Source organism: Phallusia mammillata, chromosome 7 (assembly GCF_965637545.1).
Source record: "Phallusia mammillata chromosome 7, kaPhaMamm4.hap1.1, whole genome shotgun sequence".
Lineage (NCBI taxonomy): Eukaryota > Metazoa > Chordata > Ascidiacea > Phlebobranchia > Ascidiidae > Phallusia > Phallusia mammillata.
The window spans coordinates 16,511,297-16,536,182 of NC_137258.1; the positions used below are offsets into that span (position 1 = coordinate 16,511,297).

Consider the following 24,886-nt stretch of genomic DNA (forward strand, 5'->3'; position numbering starts at 1 on the left):
AATAAAAAGCGGGATAAAACCAATAAATCAAGCAAAAAAATACAAAAAGTCCACACCCCCGGACCAACCGCAAGAAACCTCTCTTCTGCCTTACATGACTACAAATGCAGACCAGCAGGTATGATGATGCTTATAAATGCGAAATGCATTTGTTTTGATAAACAAATAAACCACAGCGACAGATTTAGTGGTTTTTCACGCTTAATTTTTCTGTTCAGTTGGTGTTATATTTTGGCCGCAAATAGGCAGTATGGAGGCGTCGAGCAGCAAACTTGATAAAATCGTAGATGGAATAATGTTTAACCAATCCTGTAGAATCCTATTCGACCTTACCTGGGAGCTTTGGATTTTTACACTGGTTGTCTGTAAGTTGAAACTCATTGGACCTTTGTCAAGAAATCGCACAGATTGTAATATTTCGGCACGTCACCCACATTATTTGGTAGAGCTACTAACACCATAACGAGAATCACACCCCAAATTTGATCGGTTACATCTCCAAAAATGCTCTCCGTTAGGGCTATTAGGGTCGTGGTAAAGTATTAGCACTTAAAATTCAAAAAAACTAACCCAAAAAATTAGTTACTAATGTAAAAATTTTATGTAAATATTTCCCAACCCATTTATAGCCGCTAAATTTCAGCTCTTTTAAAAAAAATTCAGCTCTTTACGCCCCCTTGTGAAAGCGAATTTGTGATTCTCGTTGTGGTGTTAGTAGCTCTACCACATTATTTGGCACTGGTTAGAAAACGATCTACACTGGTTTATTATGAGCAATACAAAATACCACTAGACCCCATCGAGTTAGTCTTAGAAGTTAGCCATTTATGACGTACTTTAGTCTTAGAAGTTAGCCATTTATGACGTATTTATGACCCAACATTGTGGTGCAACTTGACTGTGGTAAACGGCGGAAAACGTGAAATAAATCAGAAAATTTTAAGATACTACAAAGAAAGTTTACTTTAATCAGTTGGCTCAATCAAAGTAGAAAAACATTGATGTTTGCTTTTGTTTGATGGTGTCATCATAGTTGTTTAGCAAGTGAAAGCGGGCTACCTCGCAGTTTTCCTGTGTTAAGGTTCAATACCACACCGTCACAATTCTTGACCTGATTCTGCAGCGACTGCGACTTTAGTTTGTGCTCATTTTGCAATATTGCTAACGAAATTACCTCGTTTTGACTTGTCAACTCAAAGCTCGCAAGAAAGTCAATTAGTCAACCGGATCGCCAAATCAAGTTTGAACTTTGGGATATTTCCTGTCGCAGTTAAGTAGGATAGGGTTTCGATGTGACTTTGTGATCTGGTGTTTACGTGGTTAGTTGGGTAGAGCTACTGACGCGGTGCCTCCTAGGACAGTGGTTCTCAACTCGTTTCGGGCCATGGACCACCGGCCCAGTAAAAATAATATCGTGGACCATTTTGCTTTTGAACAAGATTGAAGTACGCATACGAAACAACCATTTGGGCATGAATCATAAACTTAATTCTTTAAAACCGATTTTCAAGAAGTGAGATACAATTATTAAAAGCTAAGATTTTGATACTCTTTCAACATGTAAAATGCAATCATCTCTAGTTTATCACTACATATAGTGGACGTCCTGTGGACCACCCAAAAAGTGATCATGGACCACTGGTGGTCCATGGACCACCACTTGAGAACCAATGTCCTAGGAGATCCAAAAGTGCCTAATTTTTAAAACGGTATATCTCAAAAAATGCTAACGGTTAGGGCTATTAGGGTCGGGGTAAGGTATTAGCATTTAAATTTCAATAAAACTAACCCAAAAAATTAGTTACTAATGTAAAATTTTTAAACATTTGCATCCTAAACCAACCCTCTTTAGCCGCTAAATAAATCATTCAGCTCTTTACGCCACCTATCGAAAATTAAGCACTTTTGGATCTCCTAGCTGGTAGAGCTACTAACACTGAGCTTGGGCTGGCCCCCGGCCTGGGAATTTCTGGTAGGTGGCGCTAAGGAGTATTGGCGTTTATGGTGCTGTTACAGCAATTTGGGTTTATAGTAAGAATAATTGCTGAGTCAGCACCATAAACGCCTATGCTCTTTTGCGCCACCTACCAGAAATTCCCAGGCCGGGGGCCAGCCCAAGCTCAGTGTTAGTAGCTCTACCAGCTAGGAGATCCAAAAGTGCTTAATTTTCGATAGGTGGCGTAAAGAGCTGAATGATTTATTTAGCGGCTAAAGAGGGTTGGTTTAGGATGCAAATGTTTAAAAATTTTACTTCTATTTGACTTGTGCTAGCTTATATCAACGTTTCTTCTTTTGTCAAGAAGCAATAAACAAATAAAACGTAATGCAAGACACCTGTGTAAAGTTTCCAGGACTTTGAAGGACGTACGTGGTACCTGTTTAATTTGTGGTGACGCGGTTAACCTTGAGACTCATTAGCAAACATAACACAAACCTATCTCGATCACGCACACTAAAATAGTTTACTCGGTACGGCCATGAGTATAACAAGGCCCCTTTGTCTGTAACGTAATAAGTGCTGGTCTTTATTATGTATATATGCATGATCTACATGCTAACTTTTTGACAAGAAGTGTCGTACAGAGGTCCCTGGTCGGAACCCAGTGGCGCCCAATTGAATCGAACCAACGGCTTTAAAGAAACAAGGAAACACACAACTCACGTGGTCAAAACCCACTGATCAATTATAATCGACCTCGGCTTTCTTTGGTTGGTAACACCACAAATTTTAATTGGAATGCTGCGAAAGGCAAAGGCAGGGGAGAAATTAAAAGTTAATACTTAATGCGCCGGGGGTTAATTTCCTCACCTTATAGTGGAAACAATGTGCCAAAAAATTAAACACTTGGAACGTAAACGTGAACGTTACTGATATATGTGAAAAATAGTAAACGCGTATAACACGAAAAACACAGCATGGGTTTAAGATATACATGGTTAAGCATACTAAAAACAATTTATGACAAACCTAGTAAATTGAAGAAACTTTAAGGTTCACGAACACAGACGGCTAATATAAAACAAGATGATAAAGTGGCAACACAAATAGTATGGCAACAGCCCTGTCAGTCAAAAACAGACTTTGGATTATATTTCACAACCAATCAAAAATAGATGCAGACATTTATTACCCGAGTTTAGTTTACACGCATTACAAAATATCATGTTTTTCTCAAAATCTATCTGGACAAAATTTCTGATTCTGATGTCCACTAGCAAGCTTTACTTTCGAATTTCCAACTTCTGACTGACTTTAATTCAAGAAAGCCCATTTGATCCGATTAATTCAAGTTACTTCGCTTTACTTTGCTGCCTGAAACTAGAACACGACAAGAAACTTTTTAATTAAAGATTGCAGAAAAAAGAAAAAAAACGAACAAATCGCTTATCACGCCACGAAATGTTTCTTTGAATTGGAATAAAAGAGCCGAAATTTCATTGTCTGGTGAACAATGTAGGCCTACTTCATATGCTTAAAAGGACACTGAAAGAGGCTGCTCACTTTCATAAATATACAGCATAATAAGCCTAGGTTTAAGTGATAAAAAACGATATTAGGTCGAAGATTTATAATCCAGCATATATTAAGTCGGCTTTTAACTCCCACCATCAACTCATATGACAACAATCTCAGAAAGAAAGAAAGAAAATTGAAAACGAAAAAGGACTGTCACGCTTAAGTGGACATGAGCCAGATAGAAGACTTTGGTGAAAGCGTTTGTATACATTTCAGATTCAATGAAAAGAGGGCAAAACTCAAGCAGTACTTGTTGACTTATAATTTCATTTTAGTTTGCTGATTCTAAAGCAGTAAAGTGATTGTTCCAGTGTTGTTACTACGCTTAGTTGTACTTGTATGAGTTTAGTTTAGTTATCTGGTTGTGTTGAGTTAAATTAAGTTTATTTCGCTTGGAAAAAGACAACACAGCAACACAACTGCATACTATCAGTTATTTTGCTAACTGATAAAAAAATGAGATTTTAACTTTTATATCTCCTAATTAGCAAGATCAAAAATTGTAGTTATTGACATCCAAATGATTAGAATACCTCGTAACAGGTGTGAAGACGGTATTGTCGCTGTTCGTTTTGACGCGAATTTTACAAACGACCAGCGTGGTAAAGCTTTTTAGGACACATTTTAGATCGGTCACGACCCTAACACGAGTATAACCTGCACAAGTTCAGTGTGCGTCGCAGGAGACCGGCATTTTTTGTTTAAAACTGAAACGGGTACTGGTTTTGTTAACCAAGCCTAAGTAACTTGTTAGACCTAAGTAAATTATTTTCTTATCGTGCTAAGTACAGCCTATTTTCCCAATGAGTTGATTTCTGAGCAAGATAACTCTTGAAATTGTTACATGGGATCTGGGCAGAAAGACGAACAAAAACAAAAAAACTATTTTTAGAAAACTATCACATGATTTACTGCCAACTTTTCGTTGCCAACGGTGTCGACAAAAACATACCAAATATTAATTTGCAGGTTCGAAACAAAAATCAACATGACGATAAATGTGCCTGGTTTGGTTGCAATAATTGTGTTTTATCTTCTGATTGTCGCTGTGGGTATATGGGCGGCATGGTACAAAAGAAACAAAGGAGCTGGAAAGAAGACTCAATCAATCATGATTGCCGGAAGAGACATTGGACTTTTTGTTGGCTCTTTCACAATGACTGGTGAGGATTATGAGCCCCAAATTTAATGGAAACTACATTTTTTTTTCAATATCGTACATGTGGCAAAACAGTTGGATAAACTATAATTCCAATTTAATTAAACGGTTTCGTTGACAACACCTTTTATAATCACTGCGGTTATTTTACATATTTACATTTGCAGGTAAAGTATTTGGGCTTATATTTTATTGGATAAAACCATGCTAAATTTTTGAAAAAGCTAGTAGTTTTTAAGTTTGTTGTGTACGTTCTGTCCATTGGTGCAAGCAATTGTGATGGATCGCCGGCAAAACACGTTCATGCAGTTCTGCCCTTGGTAGAGCGAAACGAGTAAATAAATCGCTTGAATAAATATTTTTGGCGTTAAACTCTATGGGACGGCTGACTATGAGAGTTTTTGGTTATGCCAATGGATCGTATTAATTTAAAGAAAAGCTTACGTTTCTGACAAAAACAACATGATTCACCCCACGATCACGAAAAAGACTCATCGAGAATGACGTCATCGCCGTAAGCACAATTGCGTCACAAACTTTGGGGCAAAAACACGTAAAACTTTATTCCATTAGCAACTTAAATTTCTTGTTTCAAGTCCACTTTAACACAAACTGGAAACATTAAAACTTTGAAATGTCAATATACAACAGTGCGGATTTGGAAAATATTTTATTGCATCAAGTTGGCAAGTTCTGAAACTATTATGCCATGGGCAAAGTTATGTTTTATTTAATACCGCTTGGGGCTAGTTTATTTTGGACGGGTCATGTTCAAACTGTAGTAATCATAAAACCAGTCAAGCCAGGCTGACGAAAGCCCTAAATTAAACGCATTACAATAAGATATATCTTGCCTTCGGCATTAACTGTTGTATTTACGACTTTTATTGAATGTTGACAATTGTTAAGCGCCTGAAAGGTATTTGTAGTTTGATGAGTGCCGACTTTTTTTTATGTTGACGTCTTGTGACTGTTTAATTATTTTCCAATGTTAAAATAATTTGTCCCTTAAACCGCCAGACAAAGTCCTGCAGACAGTTGTGTATTCACCCTCAAAACTCAGTACACACGATTCGTTTTACGCTTCGGTTCTTGCAGGTGTTGTATAATATTTCAGCAAACATGTTGTCACCAAACCTTTTAAAAAAAATTGTTAGACGAGTTTGAAATTGTTAGACGACACGAAGCTAGATAAAGTCTGGTAGGATTTTCAATTCAATTTGACATTTCGTAAATCATAGTGTATAGTGTTACATGCAAGAAAATTAATCAAGTGCAAAAACGTTTTTTAGCCAAAAAACTAAGTAATTATTGCGGTCTACTGACTAGCTCCATAATTAAATGTTTATCTTTCCAACTGAAACCAACAAAAAATAATGTATAATTTAAAATTACCCATATACATTACTTGCTGCATTACAAAACAAGTTGCTACGTTTTTTAGACAATTTGTTACTTTATGCTTCTCGAGGACTTTTCAATTTTGCTATTTTACTTTTCTAGCTACTTGGGTTGGTGGAGGTTACATTAACGGAACTGCCGAATACGTTTACACTCCCGGTTTTGGTCTACTCTGGACCCAAGCACCTTTCGGTTACTCGATCTCTTTAATACTCGGCGGGTTGTTTTTCGCCAAGAAAATGAGAGAAAACGTAAGATCAAATCGTATTTCTGAACATGTGATTCATGTATTTACCCGTTACCCTGGGTACTGATACGCATTCGGTTGCTAAAGTTGTTTTTTAAAGGGTTTATCAACACTTCTGTGATTTAAATAGTTTAAAGGTAAAATTTTAGCACATTGCATAGAAACTCCTCCACACTAACCTTTGATGGCTGGCGGCATTTGTATTGTTGTCCCGTGTTTATCGAATTCTTCCGCCAAGTAAGGCACCTCCTTGTTTTTAACCGCGTTTTACGTCACAGAGATACGTCACAATGCTGGATCCTCTTCAACAGAAATTGGGACGGCCGATGGGGGCGCTGTTGTACCTTCCAGCATTGTTGGGGGAGCTTTTCTGGTCAGCAGCTATATTGGTAGCTTTGGGTATGTTTTAGGTTGTACTTAGTATTCTTATTTTATGACCACGTAAAAATATGTATCTATAACAGTTTAAACACTGCACAATGTTTTTAATTAAGGTGGAACGCTGACAATTATAGCCGGATTAGATGAGAATATTGCGATTGTAATATCAGCTTGCATAGCGGTTTTGTACACATTGATCGGTGGAATGTACTCCGTAGCTTATACGGATGTCGTGCAACTGATTTGTATTCTCGTTGGCCTGGTAAGCAAATGATTTTTGTTTTGGTTCGTGGTTTGGTTTGTAAAATTCGTTGTTTATAAATAAATGTTTGAACGTTATTAAAGCATAAGTGAGTCAAATCATTATACTCCAAAATTGGACTTGGTTAGACGTAAAACAACGTTGTAAGTTTTGGTTGTTAAATTCGAACCTTTTACCCCTTGGTGACTTTGCGCATAGTTGTGTGTGGAGTATTAAACTCGAACCGCGACTTACAAATCTGACTCCCAAGACAGTCCAATGTGTGTTGACTAAATAAACAAAAAAACATGTGTGAAAAGTATTTACAACTTTATGGCATTTTTGCAATATGCTAACGATAAAATCTTACCAAAATGTATAAAAAAACGCTTATTTTCCAGACCGTTGCATTACCATTTGCTTTCACACATGAAGCGGTATCGAGTATTTCGGAAACCGCATATGATAACGGAACGTGGCTCGGTGTCTGGGACAACAATTCTGCTGGTTTATGGGTTGATTCTGCTTTGCTACTGGTATACTGAATAAACTAACTTTATTTATATCGGAAATAAATTCCAGATAGCTTCAATAGCGACCAAACCACAGATTGGATGTTTTTGTGATACGGTCATATCAACGTATCACAAAAACAGGTTTACAATATATCATAAATCTTCGCGCTTACTGTAGCTTTTGCTAAAATCTTACAATGTTGTGATTTGTTTATGTATCATTCGGTAACATTGGATTTTGAGATCATGTTCGCTATGTCAACTATAGATCTTTGGTGGAATTCCGTGGCAAGTTTATTTCCAACGTGTCCTTTCGTCAAACTCATCACGAAACGCCCAACTTCTTTCCTTCGTCGCGTCAGCTGGATGTCTTATAATGTCTGTCCCTTCAATCTTAATCGGGGCGGTCGCTGCGTCTACAAGTAAGTCGTAAAAAAACATGTTAAATATGAAAGCAAATATAAATATTGAGGAGTGTAAAACTATCGTAGCAGTGCAGCTTGTTGGTTGATCATCATTTTAGACATGGTAACACCGAGACTGTGTAGTTATGTTAGTAGAGCGCTAGACCCGGATAGGCTTCTCTGGGTTTCAGCTTCCTTTTGACATTATTTGACCCCTTCAAATGGCATTATTGTTTTGTACAGTGACTTACACCAGAGTGTGTCGTTGAAGTGGACCAATATTAGAGTTTCAAGGGCAGCACTAATAAAAATCCCCTTAAATTTTGTATTTCTACTATAATCCAAATTTTAAAATCAGTTTGTATTAGCTCAAAGGTTTACAGGAACAATATATAACTCGATTTTGCAAGCGTTGGAGGATATAGTTTGTAAAAAGAAGATGAAGATTAAGAGTTGTCTTTGTAGAAACGTGTTCGTTTTTTGACATAGATTGGACAGCGACTACATACGGCAATGTGACTCCAGCAGACAACGGACAAGCTCCACTGATTCTACCGATCGTTTTGCAACACTTGACACCTACAGCTGTTTCGTTTATTGGCCTTGGTGCGGTATCGGCTGCTGTGATGTCCTCAGCCGATTCGAGCATCTTATCATCATCCAGTATGTTCACCAGAAACGTCTACAACAAGCTGTTTCGTCCAAGGGTAAGGTCATCTTTCCAGTTGAATTTACACGTTTTGACTAGTTTTAAATAGGTGCAGATTTGCTCAGATATTTGAGTGTACTAGAATTTTGGTATCAGCTGCGGTCTTTGCAATATACGTGCTGCACTGAACGATAATTATAAAGAAGTTCTTAACCAATCCCCGTGATAATAATGTCATCATACACAAATCAGACTACAACTTGTTGACGAGAATTTTGCAATTCCAGTGACAAGATTTTTAGCCGGTTTTTTAAACTGAATTCTGCCTCATCATTGGTGTTGTTAGTCTTTAGGAGTTTGGGTTTAAAATTGATTGTTAACATAAATGTGTAGTCGAATACCTCGTAGATATAATGCTTTTATCTACGAAGTAAAGGTTTTTTCCATACCAGGCATCAGAGAGGGAACTGGTTTGGGTGATGCGGGTGACAGTTATCGTTCTGGCTGCAATCGCAACTGTTCTAGCAATCACCATCAAATCCATATACGTTCTCTTTTTTCTTTGTTCTGACCTGATATTCGTCTTGCTCTTTCCCCAGGTGAGCATTGCACTTTCACGAAAATTGTAAACAATACAATTTGTTTCGCAAAATGCTGTAATTTAGGCGCATAATTTTCATCTAAAAAAAATATGTCTTGTGATGCGAACAGTATAGCTATTTAAATACATGTTGGTGCTTTAAACCACACGTAACATACTCGTGCACAAACCAAAAGTTCTTTTCTCTATTTCAGCTTCTATCGGTCCTGTATTTTGATCCCAACACATACGGTTCTATCCTTGCGTTCATCATTGGTCTCCTTTTGCGAGTTGGCGGTGGCGAAGCGTTAATTAACTTTCCACCTTTTATACCTTACCCTGGAAACAACGGAACGACTACCAATTTTCCCTTCAAAACCTTCTCAATGTTAATTTCACTCATCACTTTGCTTCTGGTGTCGTACATAGCAAAAATGCTGTTTGTAAAAGGGTGGATTCCCGCGCGTTATGACGTGTTTCAGTGCAAATTGGCCGAAGGAGGGCGTTCTATTGCACAAAAAGATGAACCTACGGAGATTGACCTTGGAACAGGACTGGAGAAAGAGGGGATTGATAACACAGCTTTTCCAGAAATGACAACAAAAACCTGAACGGTTCATACTTTATCTGGTTATTCAGAACAAAACAGAGTACTTATCCGTTTTTTTGCACACTGACCACTAATTTCAAAAACACATAAAACAGTTTGATTTGTCGGTATTAAGTTTTTTGGAGCGTTGAAAAAAAGTTGAAATTTGTGTTTAGTTTCTTTCGTCGCCAGTCGTTTTAAACGACCAATAAATATATGTTCTCGGTCGCTAAAAACGTGCAAATTTTTACAGTTTGCCGAAACTTTGTTTGAAAAAATGAATCCTCATTTTGCTTACTAATACAAAATATCTAAATTTCAGTCAGAAATGAACATAAATGTTTGCGTCTTTAGCTCGAATATAATGTGTTTTACTTATCTTGTATTAAAATGGGCTTTTCGTGACAAGCTTTTTACCTTCATACTAGTCTCTCTCTCTCTCTAAAATATTCATCAACGCTACAAAGTGGCGATTTTTCATTTTCTTGAGCTATCCTCATTTTAAAGACTAAACCTTTTGAGAATAACAAAACAATAAAAGCTTATCAAAAAAAAAAATTCGTGGACATTCATGGTACGAATTTAGTTTAAAACCGTCACACCTTGCCCGTTACATTTCTGTACTTGTTAAAACTAATTTTGGTTTTACCCTTTTACATGGTGTTTTTTACATATTGCGGCGTAACTGAATTGTTATCTTTTCTATACACGGCTTTTTCTTTTTACCTATAAGTCAACGGTAATACTTCGTTACCCTTTACAATCGCAAAGAAAAAAAAATCACTCTCAAAAAAGCAAAAAAAAGCAAAAAAGATTTTGCTGTACATGTATCGTCACTTGTTTGACGTGTTACTACAAAGAGTACAAAAGATACGTCGGCTGATGTGGCGAGTAGCAGTCACGCCAAGTTAAAACATTGGGGTTAATTTTGGGTGAAAGGTTTTACATGAGGTGAAATTTAAAAACAAATTAAAAGAAACAACAAAGCAGAAAATTAAGTCTTTACAAATATGAATTCTAATGCAAATTACTAGCACATCGTCATTAACGCAGCAATATCATAATTAACCACAATAGGTCAATGAAAACGCCAAACAAATCTGTGTCTTTGATTCAACCCTATTTTTATCATGATTTTAAAAATTTAAACTTTTTAGCCAATAAAACAACGTTTTCCAAAATACCGACGACGTCGCAGTAAAAACAACAAAATTAAGGTTTTGTGTGTGTGTAGTAAAATAAAAATCGCCCGTGGTAACAGATTCATGGCTTGCGTGCGGGAACAGCAAATGATCATCAGCTAAAAGGTGCCTAAAGCACGAAATTACCCCAAGTATACATGTGTCCCAATGCACTTAAACCGAGTATATACACGTGTTGATGCTGAGATCGCAGTTAGTTTTCAGGGAAAGGTGTATTTTCTGTCTAAAAACCAACTCTTCAGGCAGGGGGTTGGGGGGTCCAGTAGTGGTTTTAAATTCACAAAAAAGGAAAAAAATAGCTGTGACATCGGCAAAAGGCCGTGACCGCACCAAAAATGTTGGAAGGGGTTAGGTAAGGTGGAACAGGGGTAGATACAAATTAAAACGCAGTGTTCGGATAATTTTCCACAGTGTCGTACGCCGGGGGGTCGCTTGCGTGTGAGCTGTTTTCACCCTCGTTGAAATCGAATTTTGGTTGGATCGACTTAACAGTGATGGCATGTACCACTTCTTCATCATCAGAATCGAATGAATTCGGGTCGCAGGAACCAAAGACTTTACGCAGCTGGGAGTGACCTTGTGCCTTATCTTCCCGCCCGTAGTCAATGTGACTTCGACGCAGTTGAGGGGTAATCAACATGTTAAGCCTCTGTTAGTTTACAAACAAAAAATAATTTGAGAATCACTACTTTGAAGTAATCAATCGCATACTATGACATCAAGTAAACAAACTCGCGTTTTCCAGCAACTAAATTAAAATGATTTCTAGTTTTTTAAACACGTCGCACTCATTTGTACTGCTACATACGGATTGGTCCGTTCTGAGGTGATAAAGTGCATTTCACCAAAAAAATAATGTACAAAAAGATTTCTGGTGCGAAATAGTTGGGAACTATTGGTTTATTTGGTCGTTCCACTTGGTACTTACTTCAGTAAAAGATCCAGAAGCGGTGATAAATCGGTAAACAGCGTATATAGGGATAATAATCATGGAACTTGCAGCTAACACAAATCCGATGGCCGTTCCCCATTCCGGATAAACGTAAGTCTTATTGTAAACCAATGGCTCGAACTTGATTATGGCGTAAAAGAAGGTTGCCTGGACAAACGTTCAAAAAATTGATGAATTTTGATAAATCAGGAAAGCATATTGGTAAAACAGTCAATAAAAGTATTATGGAACTTAAAAAATCAGGAAATTATGTTGTTTTTATTTACAAACAACAATTTGTTTACGTACGGTGGTCAATAGGGGAGTCCCCACGATCCAGATGTATTTCATGATGGGGATTGGACGGTATCCGATCATACGAGTTACGTTCACCCACATTCGTTCGGCACCTACACAAAAACAACATGAAATGTTACCAATCAATGTGAACTTTGCTCAAACAGTGATGTTAACTTAAATCTCAATTCTTTTCTTGTATAATTTGTCTTATTGAGATGAACGGATTTACAAAATGCTCACGAATGCACTTTGACAAAATGAAGTGTTAAAGAATTTGAATAGACAAACGGTGATTACTTACCATAAAGCCAGGCAATAGTAAATGTTTCAAAAAATGCAACCCATAAAAGACAGACACCGCTAGCTGCGTAATAGTCAAATAACTGGAAGACGTACATTCCACCCTGCAATGTAACAAACATTTGTATTCACGTATGTTCAAAAAAGCACTTTAAACACCAAGTCTGTTAATTAAGAGTGAATCATCGTGTTTTTATTTACAATGTACGTCTTTGTATGTCACTTGTTTTCTTGGTTTAAAGTGTAATTTATAAATCGGAAGCCAAGAGAAAAGTAACACGGGACTTATAAACTACCGACACGAGTAATAACCGCTGGCTAATACCGATCTGTAGTTGCAGTAATTTCAGAAACCTATTTGTCATCAGGAGAAGTTTGAAGAACTTTTCCTTCATCGAAAGTTCAAGGCAAAACACGGATTAGGCAAAATAAAATTAATATATTTCGGCAAGGTGACCCATAATAATCAAACCAAAAGGGATTAATTCAAATAATGAATAGACTCTTACATTAGTAACCATCGTCAGCCCTATCAGATAAGAAACCGCACACGTGATGGCGATAAAGATCTCCCGGTTGTAACCTCTACGCAGTTGCCTTGGAAACAGATCGACGAATGATGTAATAAAGCCCTCTGTTTCGACAAACTGCAAATCACATAACAGATTTAAGTTACCACAGCATATTTTTACAGCATATTACCACAGTATATTTTTTAAGAGAATTGAAGTAACAATTCCTTTTCGTCATATTGTTTTTATTTTGGAAACGTCAATGTATTTCGGAAGTTACGTAAGAAAAATTAAAGATGTATAGCTAAAGTACAGTTCGATCATTTGGTGAATATCTATGTGTTTTCTACATTAAGAAAAGCACATAAAGATTCCTTGTCCCACCAGATAACGTAAAAAAATTCAAAAGAAAAGATTCAGCCAGCAGTCTTACACGATTTAAACCAATGTCAGTAAGAAAAGGTTAAATCCAACAACATGCATCATAATTACCTGGCTGTCGAGACCCAGCAGTAGAAGCATGACGAAAAATAAAATCGCCCAAACAGTCGATGCAGGCATAAGTGTGATGGCCTTTGGATAAGCAATGAATGCTAAGCCGGGTCCTACGTTTGAAAGCAAAAACACTGTTATATATAACTGTGCAAATTAGCAAACGAACTTACGTTTGTTCGAACTTTCGGAACGTTTGCTTTACACAAAATGGGGGGACAACATTAACCAACTCCGTTACCCGTATTTGATGAACAAGACATTACCCTAACTTAGAAAAAAAGATCGACTATAACATGCATTAGTTCCGCACCATCAAGACAGGCAAATACAGAGGCTCATGGCATGGGCTACAGTGTCAACAAGGCGTTGGTTACAAAATGCGCTTTTATAGGCTTAAACCAGCAAAAAGGTAAACAAGAAAACGGGGAGTATTTTAACAAACATTTTACGCTAGCCAGTGCTGTACCGGAACCCAAAACAAACTCATAAAATGATCGTGGTACCGCCTGGGTAATGATTATACTGACCTGATTCTGCTACTTCCGAAACATCGACCCCTTGTTCCTGGGCCATGAAACCAAGGACACTAAATATCGCGAATCCACTGATAAAACTTGTTCCAGAATTCACTAAACTAAGGATGACGCAATCCTAAAAAGTAAATTTTTTAAGCCTATTGGAAAGTTAGAACACACGTAAGTGACCAACTAAACTCGTTGATAACACAGTAATTCTCACGAGAAACAAACAAGCCAGTATATTTGCATACAACATGACGTTTCGACAGCAACTTGCGTCATTATCAAAATGTTGCTGTCGAAACGTCATGTTGTATGCAAATAAAAACTGGCTTGTTTGTTTCTCTTCAGAATCTTTAAAACCGTGAATTGTGTACCTAACACAGTAATTCGTTTTTGAATATTGTTTATCAAAACTGATAAATTTAAAAGTTTTCCCCGGGCCAAAGTAAAAAAATGTTGTATTGGTGTTAAAATCAGGAATTTTTGTTACCCTATAGCAGTTGTTGTTGAACTTATTGTAGCTTCCAAGAGAAACGAGTGCGCCGAGACAGATGGCAAACGAGAAGAAGATTTGGGTCCCGGCATCGATCCAGACCTAGAGGATACACAATGTGACGTAATAATTACAACATAATCTAACCAGCGCTTTCAATCATTTGTCAGTCCTGTTTAAGTAAAATCGATTGTGAATAGGAAAGGCTTAAGTCTTTTAAAAGCTAAATTACGCTCCCACAAAATTGAATTGACATTTTAAACCGACTTTTTTTTCGTTTTTAAATCTACTTAGTGAGTAGTAATTAAATGTTTGTGTTGCTTTATCGATTCTACATTTAAGGTCATTGAACAAAATGCAAAATTGAAGACGATTAAAAACGAATGCAGCAAATGCCCTACAGCAAGTCAGTAGGCCAACATGCGTCAACTTTCTGCGAAATCACAGCATACTAATTCTATAGATATTTAGTCGACTACTAAAACATCATTGCATTTCACTGTACAAAAATCCTGTGATTTTGCCCTACGTTTGCCGCACACTTACGAAGGTCAAATAGGATTTCGCGTTTGTGGCAATCACAGACCACAAAGCAAGCTACATTACTAACAAAAACCACAAAGGAGCCAATGTTCCCAGAGTGCAATAAAGATTAGTCGGAACTAAATCGTTTTGAGGCCAAAGCTATAGGCGTGGGATATTTGCTGTGTTCTTTAACAACGTCAGCTTAAAGCAATACTTCATCCACAACAATGTAGCATTGAAAATCCTGTAATAGACTTGAATGTAGCTACGTTTTGGCACCACAAGAGGCAATTGTCTTGCCCTAATCCATCACAGTGACGACACAAACACTTTCAATGCGTGCATTGTTGCGTGTTTACTGTTATTTGTCTTGGTTCAGCGACCCGAGATAACCTGTGGTCGTGACCTTCACAGTGACCTTTTTATGGCGTGACAGATCACTGCAATTAATAAGTTCATTTGAAGGACGATTGGTGCTTCGTGTGAAAGATGTAAGTATTAATCATGGTGCCAAAGTACAGTGGGATTATCTCAAATGAATTTCCAACGATTGCTCATTGCTGTTGAGTCGGTGTTGTTTTCGCGCAGTTTGATTTGCAGTGTTAAATGATGATCGAAAATGCATGCCTGGTCGTTTAGCTGAACGAACCTTAACACGGGGCAGAAATTTAGGCAACACTGCAACTGTTATTCACACGTCAAAGGCCCTTTTTTACATTATTAAACACCCACAGGTGGTCTTAACGCGCTGATTATTTTACAGTTGGCAGCATTTATCATTCTTTCTTACTAAGATATGTTTGTATAAATGCCCAAAGGTTTGATTAACAGCTGTTTAGCTCATGCCGGCTTTTAAAGCAAACAGGCACGATTCAGGCCTGACTTTGTATTTCATCGATTTGTATCGTTATTTCAAGTTGGTCAAGGTAACTTTGGCGCCTAAATCAGAACTGCTTTTTTCAAATCGGGTTTAGGCCTGGTTTTAGGCTTGTACTTTGGATTTCATGCCGAGATCAGGCCTGCTTGCAACAGGTTTGGCTGCATTTGCGGTTTCCGCCAATCATGGGAGGAAATTTGTGGCATCGAACATTAGACTTCGCACGGGAAATGTGTGATAATTGATCGTTTGCTGTGCGACATGCAACGGTCGGGTTTGTTTAGAATTATTTGATTTTTTTTAAATGTCCATTGCGTTTCATCGTAATGTTGACACTTCCTTGCAAGAACACCAAAAATTGTAGCCTACTTCTTGTAAAAGGAAGTGCTTAAGAACAGTATGTCTATTTTAATATTTGTACATTATTAAAAGGTAGAATCGAACCGCTGTTTAATTAAAACAACATGTACCTGCTGGAATTAATACATAACGTATTTCCAACAGGTTTGCATTGGAGAACAATTACATTTTTTCAAGTAAGTAATTGTTAAAACAATATTTGGGTTCTGCTGGCCTTGGTAAAAAATCTAGCAGCATAGCAAACTTTGTAAAAGATTTAAGGACCTCAGTTTAATACTGAATAAGAATTGGCATTCAAATATTTGGGTTTCGGTGATATATTGAAAATCTACACCCTAAAAAGCAAACTTGTAACTGAACTTACCTGGGGGTCGGCAAGTTTCGACATGTCGGGTGTCAGATAAAAGCGGATGCCATTCGCAGCTCCGGGAAGTGTCACACCGCGAATGAGAAGAATGATCAGCATCAGAAAGGGAAAAGTTGCTGTGAAATATACCACCTAGTGGAAAAAAGTCACAAGTTAGATTTAAGCTGATATCTGGTCTTCTCACTGTAAGTGGCTCTACGGTACTATAGCATTTTTACTTTCGCTATTAACTTGCCTAACGCAGCTAGGAACAATGTTAGGCAGAAAACGGCAGTGTTGGGTTGTTTCGTAACACTGCCTTTGAGTCAAAAACAATATGTGACGCAAACAAAAACGGAAACTTGGGCGTCAAGCTTTAAAAAATTTAAAGCATTTGTAACCTAATTTAAAAGGAATCGATTCTTGTTTTAATTAAAACATCTACAATTTTAAATCAAAAACATCAAAATATTTCAAAACAAAAAATTGGCAATGTGGAACCAGTAAACAGTCGTGTAATGAGGAGCAGTTCGCGCCTCGGCGGATCGTTTTTTTTGTAATTCGAAAACACGCGCGGTTGCTTCGTTAGAGAAAGTACTTGGAACCCTAATTCTGCAACTCGTGTTCCAAAATTTCCAAGTATTTTTTAGATACGTACTCTTTATTAGGCACGTACTGTTTGTATACTTTAAGCAAGAAACGATTGTGCATATACCGTGCACGTTATAAAAGTTGAATGTTGGTCTGCAACTAGGTTTTCGTCAAATTAACTGTTACTAGCATGCACACTACGTTAACAATCGTCGCTCTTTCAGCAACTTTATAATGTTGTAACCAACGTTTCAAAATGTTTTGGGTAATTTTGTTTGGTCGTTATGTTTTGGGTATAGAAACGGTTATCGGTCGGTTGACGGTTTATTCGTCGGTGTCATATTTTACACATTAGGGGAAGTCATAAGCCTTCCTACAGGATGTAATTTGAAACATGCTAGGCAGCGGGAACTAAAACACGACAACAACCAACTAAGTGTAGTATTACTGGCTGCTCGATCTTACTTACAGTCAAACACAAAAAAATAACTAGAATAGTGGTTGATATATATATATATATATTGCCAGTTTATATATACTACATCATATTTAACGATGTATCACATTATGTGATTCACATATACCATTTACTACATTTATAAAGGATATATATATGGCACCTACATTTCATTGGGTCCCTATCTTTTTCCTGGCACTTTATAACATAATTGTTTCTGCAAGCATAATCTAATGGGTCCCCACACATATGCACATGCGATTTGGTAACAGATAAAATAGGGCACAATCATTGTTAAACTGGAATAGTGGTTTTTCTATATATTCCATTTTACAGAAACTGTGCTATATTTGCGCACCATTCATTATAATTGTAAGGGATATATATTTGATAAATAAAATTCAGTATGGTACCAATATTTTTGTGGCCTGTTATAACATAATTGTTTTTGCAAGCAAAAACCAATAGGTCCCCACACACATATACATTTTGAATTCGTAACAGGATGAATGGCGCATGCATATGGTAGGTAAGAATTTGAATTGCACAGATGACATTTGTCGTATTTTCTACATACCAACAATATGATTGCTTAGCTGGGCTTTTTATGTCCAAAACCTGTTCTGAAACAGTTTTATTAACGCTTTCAGTTTGAGAAGTCACGTTACACAGGTGTAAGAAATCGTGCTGCGTTGTCGCTCTGCGTTTCGAAACACGAATAAGTTGACCTACATTAACAAAATACTTTAAAATACGCTGCAATGTTCCAATCAAAAAAGTATGAAACTACAGAATCATCTGCTTTAACAAGAATAGCCGTTTTAAATATTTCACGTTTTGGGTGCCTGTAGTTGAACCGAGGGATCAAACGGGGTCAAAATTCACATGGACCATCTTTAGACCAATATCTATAATGTGTGTAAATTTGAAAAAGCCATTTCCTTTGAACCATTCCTTCTTGACCAAAACGTGGGAACAAATCCGCGTTAGACGGGGAAAAAAGAAAAAAATATATGTAGACAAAAACAATATGTGTCCCCTTCAGGGAAGGGGACCCATAATATTGAAAGCTGTGGTTCCTAAAGCTCACATATGTTTTGAAAAAACTTAGCTTGGTGTAATGTGCAGTTTCCGTTTTTGATAACAGACTGCTGTTATAAAAAGTAACTTTTAAAGCTAAGCCAATCGTTGACGTTATTGTTACAACGACACCAAAAGGAGTTCAACTTTAAAACGGGTAGTCAATGTTTGCCTATATACTGTAGAATAGGCATTATGTGGTTGGCCAAAACAGAAAAATGCATGTTTCGGTTTCGACCCTTTTTCGAAAAAAAAACTAGCAGAACTGATCGTTTTTTTAAAACGCCCTATAGTCCCAACCGGCTGCAGGTAACGGAATAGAATAACAAAACACAGGAATAAAGCATACAAAAACCAACCTTTCCGGTTGACTTTACTCCTTTCCAGATGCAAAAGTAACAAATCACCCAAGCGAGCAGAAGGCAAAGAGCCAATTCCCAACGAACCGTCCCGACTTCGTCAAGGCCCTTTGAGAGACCAAGGACTCTTCGTCTGCTCATCCAAAACATTCGCGATTGCACATAGAAAAAATGAACATAAAAAACTAATATTAGACAAAGGTTCCCGTAAACTAAGGCTTTGCGAATACAAGGCCTAAAACAGAAGACATTTCGATTTCGTTCTTTATGGGGTTCCAATGATATTTCACCACGACGTTTTGATTTCTTTACTGTTCGATGGTTTCTTTAATTTTTGGCACTCATCAAGAGGGAATGTATGGGAAGTCGGCTTATATGCCACAACCCGATAGAGAAAAGTGGATCCAGGTATTTCATAGATTTCAAGGTTCCCACGACGTAACACAGGTTTTGAGCACCGAGGGTGGAAGTGTCAGTGAATTAACCAATGGTTATCCAGTTATTTATGGGGCAAAGTAAGTATATGTACCACGCGGAGTTTTCCCAAATAAACCTCGGCATTTTGTTTCACTATTATCGAAAGTGGCCCAAACGATAATCGATTTTTTGGAATCTAGTGTAAAAACGCTTCAGTGTTAATGTGAAATACAGTTATGCTTTGCAAACGTCGTATACCGAATTTTAACAACCATGCGCATTTTTGATTAAACTTTTGGTTAAAATTTGGCATTTTTTAATTTCCTATTTGCTTTAAACCGGCGGAAGGGCGGAAAACATAACTAATTGGTTGGTAAAATGACAGAGTGCCAGATATTAGTTACATTTTGTTTGCAAATTAACTCATTTTGAAAGGAATAAAAAAACGCTTGCATTACCCACAACTATTCACTGCAAATTACATGCGAAAAACTGAAACTAAGCAAATTGTGTAAACAGGCAAGCATTTTAAAAATTAGAGTTTTATCGATTTATAAGCAACACGTTAGTTGCATAAATCCATCCACCCTTCCGCAAGGAATATAGAAAGATCAATCGCAAATAAATGTTAAAATTAAAGCGGCAACTTTTCGCAAGCTAGTGACCTACAACAACAAAAAAAGTAAAAGGCTTTAATTTTCAAGCAGATTTGCTGGTGAGCAAGACGCAAATTTTTGTTTCTACAGATACTGACTCCCAATATTCGGTTTCGGGCGACGTCTTGGTTCCGTTGCATAGAGTGGCGTTGTAGGTGGGAGTGGCGGCTGTGGTGAAGGTGGCTGCAGTGGTAGCAAGTGTAGAGGCCACTGTGGTAAAATTGTCGCTGGTATTGTTGGCGACTGATTTGATGTAAGTGTCAACGCAACAAGGCGTATTCCAGTAGTGGCCGCACTTTGCCCACGGCAGCTCCGCGGTAAAGCTTTGGAAGAGGTAGAAGATCGCCCAGGCGAGTATTACAATGTAGTAAATGTTCAGCAGGGCCACAATCACCATGGATGCGTATCCAATACCTGGAAACATCTCATGGTAACTGATTGTGCGTGTTTGCATGCGCACTTCCATCGTCCTACCTGACCAGAAACACAAACCCTACAGGGATAAGAAATGGAAAACGGACCAGATTGCTTAGGCCAGTGGTTTTCAAATCGGGACAATTTTCCAATGCTTTGGATTTATGGAAAGTCTTCGTTATCGTAATAGCAGTGTTTCGTTCTAAAACTGCTGCTCTTTGGGGATTGGGCAGTAATATACAAAGAAATTGTGATGGGAAAGTACATGGTGGATTATTATCAAACGTATAATGAAGCATGAAAAACACTGGCTTAGGCAGGAGCAGATAGGGATCTAAACGTGAGTTAGAAATTTTTTCAGGTCAGAAACGCAAAAAATAAAAATCTAGGCTATAAAAATGTGCCATAGAGGGAAAAAAATTCTTTGGCTTATCTTACAATAGGCTTAACTTTCCAACATAAACATAGGAACAATGTATTGTTTATTAACAGTAAGAGTTAAAGTATTTTTCCCCATTTTCCCAATAAGTCCAAGTTTTAGCAAAATCAGTAAGCAGAATATCTCGGCAGGACGAAAGAATCACAACAATGCACACATAATTTATTTTCTATGACAATAAAAACGAAACACACAAACTTACCGGAATTGGGCGTCACCTACAAACAATGTTTACACAAACAGAAAAGTACAACAAACACAAAACACTGTACGATTGTCTGATATATTTAACAGGAACCAAAATGCCATGAACTAGTGAGTAAGCTAATAATCTTTGCGGGCGGGCGGTAGTGTAACGTGTTGTATGCCGAACATACGATAGGTGCTTGTAGCTCATGAATTGGACATGGGTTAGGATTATGATACTAAGGTGCATTTTACACTACATTGGAACTGCCTCGATAAGACCTTTTGACAAGATGGGGGCATTTAAAACGTGTTGACCTTAATTTTGGGAACAGAAAGCTAATTTTGACTAAGCAAACACCAACACATGTTTCAATATCTTCTTTATCAGTTACACGGACTGTAGTTACAACTGAAACTCACCAGTTCCAAGTGGAACAAGTCTCCAGCTAGTGACGCCACCCTCGCTCATATACTGACCAAGAGAAACTTCCAGAAAGAAGATGGGAATTCCGCCCAGTACCAGAAAAATAGCATACGGAATAAGAAACGCACCTGAACATAAAATGGTCTATCACTTTAAAATTTAAAGTGTATTGATGATAGATTAGACTAGATCGTCAACTTATGAAGCTAAAAGAGCTTTATTTTTCGTAAATATATCTGTATATATCTGTTCGCAAAATGAATGCAATTTCACTTGCAAAGTTACAAGACTATATGCCCTGAAATGGTCAAAAACCTTTCAGTGTCACATCTATCACAGCGTCAAATGAGTTAATATTTACTGGTGAAACGTCGGTAATTGTTACACAATAATGAGACGAAGTAGAAACAAACGAATAGTTCCAATAGGTAATTATTTGTCTGTGCAACCGTTTTTTGCTAAATCACGATTGTAACATAGTTAGGTGTCTCTATGAAACACACAACTAAATAACAGATTGTCGTGTTTAAGGTGTAACTTAAAAGATTATGTGCACTTTGTTACAATACACGGGTGATGCCAAGCAAATTAGTTAACGTTTTATTCAGTGAATACGCCCCAAGATTTTTACGATGATATAACCGCACAAGTGTCCTAAAAGAAACAATTGAACTAGGGAATGTTGTCAATTTGAATGGGAGTGTTGAAGCCATAAACGAGTTTTACAGGCATGAGGTACTCACCACCTCCATTTTTGTAACAGAGATATGGAAACCGCCAAACGTTGCCAAGTCCGACGAAACCACCAGCGACTGAAAGAATAAAGTCCATCTTTCTGGCCCACTTCTCTCGCTGAATAGGAGCCTCCGAGTCCACATCACTGTCTGATCTCTTCACCTTCACTTCAAGGTCATCCGGGGAGGCAAATGGAGGATTACTGTTCGCCATATCGGCGTCCTGTGAAAAAATAAGTCGATATTATGACATAAGCTTGTAGTCGCTTTACGTCGCTTCCAACAAACTTACCCCCTTTTACAATATTTTAAAACAATTTCAAATCGTGCCTTTAGGTAATACATACGATGTTAAATTGAAAAACTGGTCATTATTCTACGATATACATTTTATTAGGCGCTGTGTTTGGCACCGACAGTTAGCTAAAGTTAACAACGGGAATGCAGCAATAAATTTACAGTTTTACATTCACAGGTCAAAGGCTACGTGAGTTGTAAAAACCTGTCCCGAATGACTGTAGTTGACTGTGATACATCTGCAAATGCTAAAATATTTTGTTTACCCTAAACATCAAACCTTTATGATCAAGTTTTCACGTCTTTTAAATAAACAATAAACACACCTGGTACGTCTGTACCTCATTTGCTGGCAAAGGCATTGGGGTGTCCATGTTACAGATGTTCGGTTACTTTATAACTAAAGAAACTGAAACAGATCACAACTGCTAAATTACATACTTTCAAAAGTTTAAATGCGGTCTTCGACTGTTTTTGACAACAAATACACAGCCCAAATTGCCTTTTCCTTTGCTAAAACCGGTTACAAAACAACGAGAAGTCCAAATTACTTCAAACAACTTGGCATGAACGGCTAAATAAGTAATGATTTGCCGCGCGGCATTTGCAATGGACAGTCTGTTACGTTTCGTATGACTGGGGAATCGATTGAAGACCTTTTTAACACGCGGTTAAGAATGTAGGCCAGGTTCCAGTTTGGAAATCTGCTACAGACACAACGAACGGGGTCAGACGAGGGGCAAACTTTCCAGCGAGGTTGAATAAAGAGCAAAAAAATGAACTCGGTTGAACCCCGGAACCAAGGGGGCTTTAGATGACACAATTTTCAAGATTTTGTTCACATGGTACACTTCGGCCGAATTGTGCCAAATAAACAAATGCATCGTTTTCAAAAAAAACTTTAATTGGAGCATATACGTTTGAAGCTTGATAGCGCGATGAGGATTTAATCTTTTTACATTCAGTTTACATAAAAAAGTGTTCTTTCATGTCAAATAATCGTTTTATGGTTTCAGATGAATAACACTAATTGCTTCCAAAACGCATTTGCCTAATATGTACTGCCAAGCAAACTCAGCTCATTTGACGTTATCAGTTTGTGTCAAATATTCTTCCATCTGACCTGCCTACCAGATGACACCCCGACGCTGCTGTTTGCCAAATACTGGCACCTTACGCGAGTTTCTTGAATTTAACTTTACACGAATCGGCAATAATTCTTTGTGAACTTATATATCAATCGATCTTCTTCGTTTTACAGCGACAACATGAATGGATTCTGGTGGGCAAGCAGAAGCATGTTTTCAAAGTAGGGGGTGAAGTGTTTGACTGGTAGACATCCGTCATGCTGTTCAAACCATTGACCGATTTGCTGTTTTTGTGACTTTTGTTTGAACAGCAAAGTTGTTTACATGGATTTTCACAATGCAAAAAGTAAGTCAGGTCTTGGGGCTCACATAACAGACCCTTCTGAACCCGGTTTGGTACTTTATTGGAAGACGGTTACCAATTCTGCATCACACAAATTTGCTGACAACCACGTTGTCTTTCCAAAGCTCGATCGGAAAACCACATCCCGATTACAAATTTGTACTTGTCAACACGCTTACTTTCAGGCGTCGTTACCTGTGGCATCAGCAAAATCTACGCTAAACCTAAGATTAAGTTATTTACTTTTTTGTAGTTCTCCGCATGTGCTAAACGCTTGCCTATGTGGTAAACACGCGCCTTTTCGACACAGGACACACATAACTGCATCTTATCAAATGTTCACTCGAACCGATTTTTGTTCTTTCAGATATGACGGGAAGAGTGTTTATACATACCTCGGCTAAAAGCCTCTTTTCTGATTCAGGATCAACCATTTCTATTGGCTCGTTGTTTTCAGAGGAGTAGCTGGGAGCATTTGGGGAATCCATTGTTCCAGAGTCGTTTAGGAAAAAAACAGCTCGATTTTAAATTTAACTGTGGTGTTTTACAACAGTCGTAATCGTAAAGAAGAGCAATAAGCCTGTCAAAATACGCAAAACTTGTGCATTAGTTTTGTTTGTACAACCTCTGTGAAGTTTTAAAGACAGAACGGTGGCAAACAGAACGTTCTGGAGCGCAAATATTGACTGCAAGCCGGTAAACTTAATGGCTGCATGGGGGTTGGCAAAATAGGGGTTTGGCTTGTTTAAAAAAAGGATTAAAAACAAACAAAAGTGGGACTCAAATTTATTTGTTGTTTATGCATGGTACGCTATTACGGAGTGTTTTCACGCGTCAACAAGTTTCGCATGCG

At 37.6% G+C, this 24,886-nt stretch overlaps 2 protein-coding genes across 4 annotated transcripts; one reads left to right on the forward strand and one right to left on the reverse strand.

The window, feature by feature from the left end:
- Positions 1-4,413: 4,413 nt before the first annotated feature.
- On the forward strand, positions 4,414-10,428 carry LOC145237579 (high affinity choline transporter 1-like). The gene is made up of 9 exons (XM_080100505.1): positions 4,414-4,680; positions 6,180-6,328; positions 6,603-6,723; positions 6,819-6,967; positions 7,348-7,482; positions 7,730-7,883; positions 8,355-8,572; positions 8,967-9,113; positions 9,310-10,428. Exons 1-9 carry the CDS (start codon positions 4,506-4,508, stop codon positions 9,703-9,705), a joined length of 1,644 nt encoding a protein of 547 aa, XP_079956631.1. The 5' UTR covers positions 4,414-4,505; the 3' UTR covers positions 9,706-10,428.
- Positions 10,429-10,483: 55 nt separating this feature from the next.
- On the reverse strand, positions 10,484-24,630 carry LOC145237576 (sodium- and chloride-dependent taurine transporter-like). 3 transcript variants are annotated; one of them, XM_080100501.1, is made up of 14 exons: positions 24,429-24,630; positions 22,315-22,528; positions 21,568-21,699; positions 20,204-20,519; positions 19,033-19,165; positions 16,564-16,698; positions 14,435-14,539; positions 13,951-14,074; positions 13,421-13,533; positions 12,926-13,063; positions 12,418-12,520; positions 12,126-12,226; positions 11,814-11,984; positions 10,484-11,534 (listed from the first exon to the last, which is right to left on the reverse strand). In XM_080100501.1, the coding sequence occupies exons 1-14, from the start codon at positions 24,519-24,521 to the stop codon at positions 11,265-11,267; spliced, it is 2,148 nt and encodes a 715-aa protein (XP_079956627.1). In that variant the 5' UTR covers positions 24,522-24,630; the 3' UTR covers positions 10,484-11,264. The 3 variants fall into 3 exon arrangements, with proteins under 3 accessions (XP_079956627.1, XP_079956629.1, XP_079956628.1); XM_080100503.1 differs by lacking the exon at positions 24,429-24,630 and adding an exon at positions 22,944-23,174; XM_080100502.1 differs by lacking the exon at positions 24,429-24,630 and adding an exon at positions 22,929-23,173.
- Positions 24,631-24,886: the final 256 nt, after the last annotated feature.

Coding starts and splice junctions, on each gene's coding strand:
- LOC145237579 (XM_080100505.1), top strand. CDS start 4,506: ATGACGATAAATGTGCCTGGTTTGGTTGCAATAATTGTGTTTTATCTT. Junction 6,724..6,818: donor AGCTATATTGGTAGCTTTGG/GTATGTTTTAGG, acceptor TTTTTAATTAAG/GTGGAACGCTGACAATTATA. Junction 8,573..8,966: donor ACAAGCTGTTTCGTCCAAGG/GTAAGGTCATCT, acceptor TTTCCATACCAG/GCATCAGAGAGGGAACTGGT.
- LOC145237576 (XM_080100501.1), bottom strand. CDS start 24,521: ATGGATTCCCCAAATGCTCCCAGCTACTCCTCTGAAAACAACGAGCCA. Junction 14,540..16,563: donor CGAAACTTGCCGACCCCCAG/GTAAGTTCAGTT, acceptor TGTATCCTCTAG/GTCTGGATCGATGCCGGGAC. Junction 11,985..12,125: donor GGACTCCCCTATTGACCACC/GTACGTAAACAA, acceptor ACGTTTGTCCAG/GCAACCTTCTTTTACGCCAT.